Source organism: Olea europaea, chromosome 10 (assembly GCF_002742605.1).
Source record: "Olea europaea var. sylvestris chromosome 10, O_europaea_v1, whole genome shotgun sequence".
NCBI lineage: Eukaryota > Viridiplantae > Streptophyta > Magnoliopsida > Lamiales > Oleaceae > Olea > Olea europaea.
The window spans coordinates 31,936,449-31,939,316 of NC_036246.1; the positions used below are offsets into that span (position 1 = coordinate 31,936,449).

The 2,868-nt window shown below is 34.4% G+C and overlaps 1 protein-coding gene across 9 annotated transcripts in view; it reads left to right on the forward strand.

Annotated features, from left to right (window-relative positions):
• Positions 1 to 1,589, forward strand: part of LOC111401859 (DNA polymerase eta) — a 7,365-nt gene extending 5,776 nt beyond the window's left edge. For all 9 annotated transcript variants that reach the window (XM_023029802.1, XM_023029804.1, XM_023029805.1 and 6 more), the window contains 4 exons: positions 327 to 435; positions 507 to 610; positions 859 to 958; positions 1,084 to 1,589. In XM_023029802.1, coding sequence (XP_022885570.1) covers positions 327 to 435; positions 507 to 610; positions 859 to 958; positions 1,084 to 1,364 — 594 coding nt within the window. In that variant the 3' untranslated portion in view covers positions 1,365 to 1,589. The remainder of the gene's footprint in view (positions 1 to 326; positions 436 to 506; positions 611 to 858; positions 959 to 1,083) is intronic.
• The last annotated feature ends 1,279 nt before the right edge of the window (positions 1,590 to 2,868 follow it).

The following is a 2,868-nucleotide window of genomic DNA, read 5'->3' on the forward strand; positions in this document are numbered from 1 at the left end:
CCCCCCCCCCCCCCCCCCCCCCCCCCCCCCCCCCCCCGGGGGGGGGATTTTGGGGGTGTGGGTTGTTTCTAGTTTTTCATTTAGCATTGCTGTTACACATCTGCCTATCTGCAATAAATAAATAAAAAATGTGTTGGCTTCCTGTTCTTCATACCTGCCTGCACGTGAATACTATGACATGTCATCATGGTATCACTTTCTTAATCTATGTGGAACTGTTCATTTTAAAGATATAATGATTTTATCCATTAATCCTTAAAACAGGTCAAGTTCACCATTTTTTTTTCCGTATTAACATATTTCTGATTGTGAATTCTCTATTGTAGGATGAATCTTTTATTCCCAAATCTATAGATGAACAGCACTCATCTTTCTCTACGGTCAGACAGCAACAAGATGGAGTCACACGAGACATTTTGTCATTGTCATCTTCAGGTTGTTCGCTTGTCATAGCCATAGATTTCCTTCTCTTTCCATTTCTATAAATGCTTACAGTGCTGAATCAGGAGCTGAGCTAAATCAGAAGGAAACAAAAATAGATTTCCTGGGGGAAGAAACTGAGCATGGTTTGAAGTCGAAGGAACAGAAATGGAAGCCGTATAAGGAAAAGGTTAGGAACAAACTGTTCCATAATATGAGGATATTGTATGTGGGTTTAATTACACATGCAGTGAAGTTGGTGGAGTCAAGGTGATGGTGAAGTCATTGGAAAAGAGAAGTGGAACCTATATATGCTATCTTGTTTTAATATTCTTCTTTTCTCCTAACTCCTTATAATCCCATATAATTAATTTATTATAAATATGGGGTTCATTATTACGAGGGAATGTCTTAAATATGTTCTCGAATTGTTGTCAGGGAACTATTTTAAGATATTTTGGCAGCCATGGTTCATGTTCTTTACCAAAAGAAGACCACGATAAGATACTTGGAGATAATAAAGCATCCTCTTCCTCAGGTGATTGTCAGATCAAACTTTGTATATAAATTTTCAAAAATCCCCACCTCCCCACCTCCCCACTTCCCTGTTGCATGCGAACAACTTCCCTTTTCTCCGTTTGATCATCTTGAATCCTTTTGCAGATTCTAAGGTGATGGTTGATAGCTTCTTTGAAGTTGTGGAAGGCAAGTTGCCTCCAAAAAATCTGGTTCCAAGGACCAGTACCACCCTGAGTGGTCAAGATGAACTGAGGAGGACTGCATGGAGTTACAAGAGTGATGAAATCGACCAAATAACCTTGAATGAGTTACCAATAGAAATTCAGGCAGAAGTGCGTACTTGGCTTCGGCCACATAAGCGGGCTAATACTATGAAGAAGGGTTCTAGTATCCTCGATTATTTCTTACCAACTAGGAACTCGTAAATTCAATCTGTATAGTTAGATAGCCGAATCCTGAATGCTTTTCTTCTTTTCAGGACCGTTTTCTGTTCATATTTTCCTTAATACAAGTCATTGTACCCTTAAGTCAGAGATATTAAAAGTCAGAGATATTAAAGGTCTTATAGCAAAGTCTTGAGTTTAATCTGTATGCATAAAGAAGTCACGCTTTCTTGCTAATAGACACTGCGCAAATGTTTTAAAACTTGATATCTAAAACTTATATCTTACGGCAATATGATTTAACGTTACTCAATTTGAAGGGAGTTTACAAAATGACAGTGAAAGTTGTGATAATGGCTTTGTTGAGCTATTTTTGGCACAATTTTAGGTGGGATTTGTTGCTTCAGTTTGGAAGATTGAAGTTGATCTGTGTTTTCGTCGTGAGAATGTTGAAATTATTTTTTCACTTATAAAAAAATGATAAATGAGTGAATGAGAAATTGAAGTTCGAAGTGGACCATTGGAAGATTGTTTGTCTTGGAAAGAAGACTATATATTTAGCTCTCGTTTGGCTTCCATTAATTTTCATTCTATTACACTTAATTTTTCTCTCATATTTTTAACCACACAATCTTCTATAGAATAATATTATACGTAAAAATTTTTTTTCCTTCTTTTCAATCACTCATTTTTCAAAAAAATATTATTCAATTCATTTTCATTTCTAAAAAAAATGAGGGCCAAACGAGGGCTTAAATTTGTTTCACATAGGAAGTTTATGAAAGTAAGGACTACGTTATATATGATTATATTTGAGAAGAGTGTAATCATACGTAGTATATATGTTCTTTTCACATGCATGCGCAAAGTGTGCAAATAGCTGATCAAATTGCACATCAAACCTTGAATTTGTGTGCAAATGCAATTTACATACACGAATGTCGGACCAAAACTTGAGGCCAAGGCTGTAGCTGAGCTCGTTTTTCCATTATTCTACACTAGAAATTGTCCAGTGATAAATGTTATTCCTTACACTTTTGCATATATATTAATTTTGCTATATTCTAAATTTATTGTAAATCTCCCAATACTACAACAATCAACAATTGTCTAATAGGTGATCAAGTAATTAAATAATGCAATAAGTATGTAAAATTTATCAGGAAAAGAAAAAAAATACTAAATTACTAGTCTTGAATTAAAATAGATAAACAGTGGAGTTCATTTTCGTTTACTGCAAAAATAGATCCAACCTAACATGATTTTCAATAATATACAAGAATAATAATAGAAAAATATCATCGGATCACGAAAGAAAGCAAATAATGCTGATATTCAAGTCTAAAGTTGAAATCTTTAATTTTTGATGTAATTGGCTTCAATTTGATCTTCTCTCTCAAAAGTGGTGGATTAACATCTTGTTCTTGATGAATTTTATTTTATTCTTGCATATCTAGAGGTTAGAGAGTTCTTCAATATTTTGGCCAACATGAGAAAAATTTAATTAAATAAGAATTCTGCCCAAACAAGAAATTGCCACGAAAGT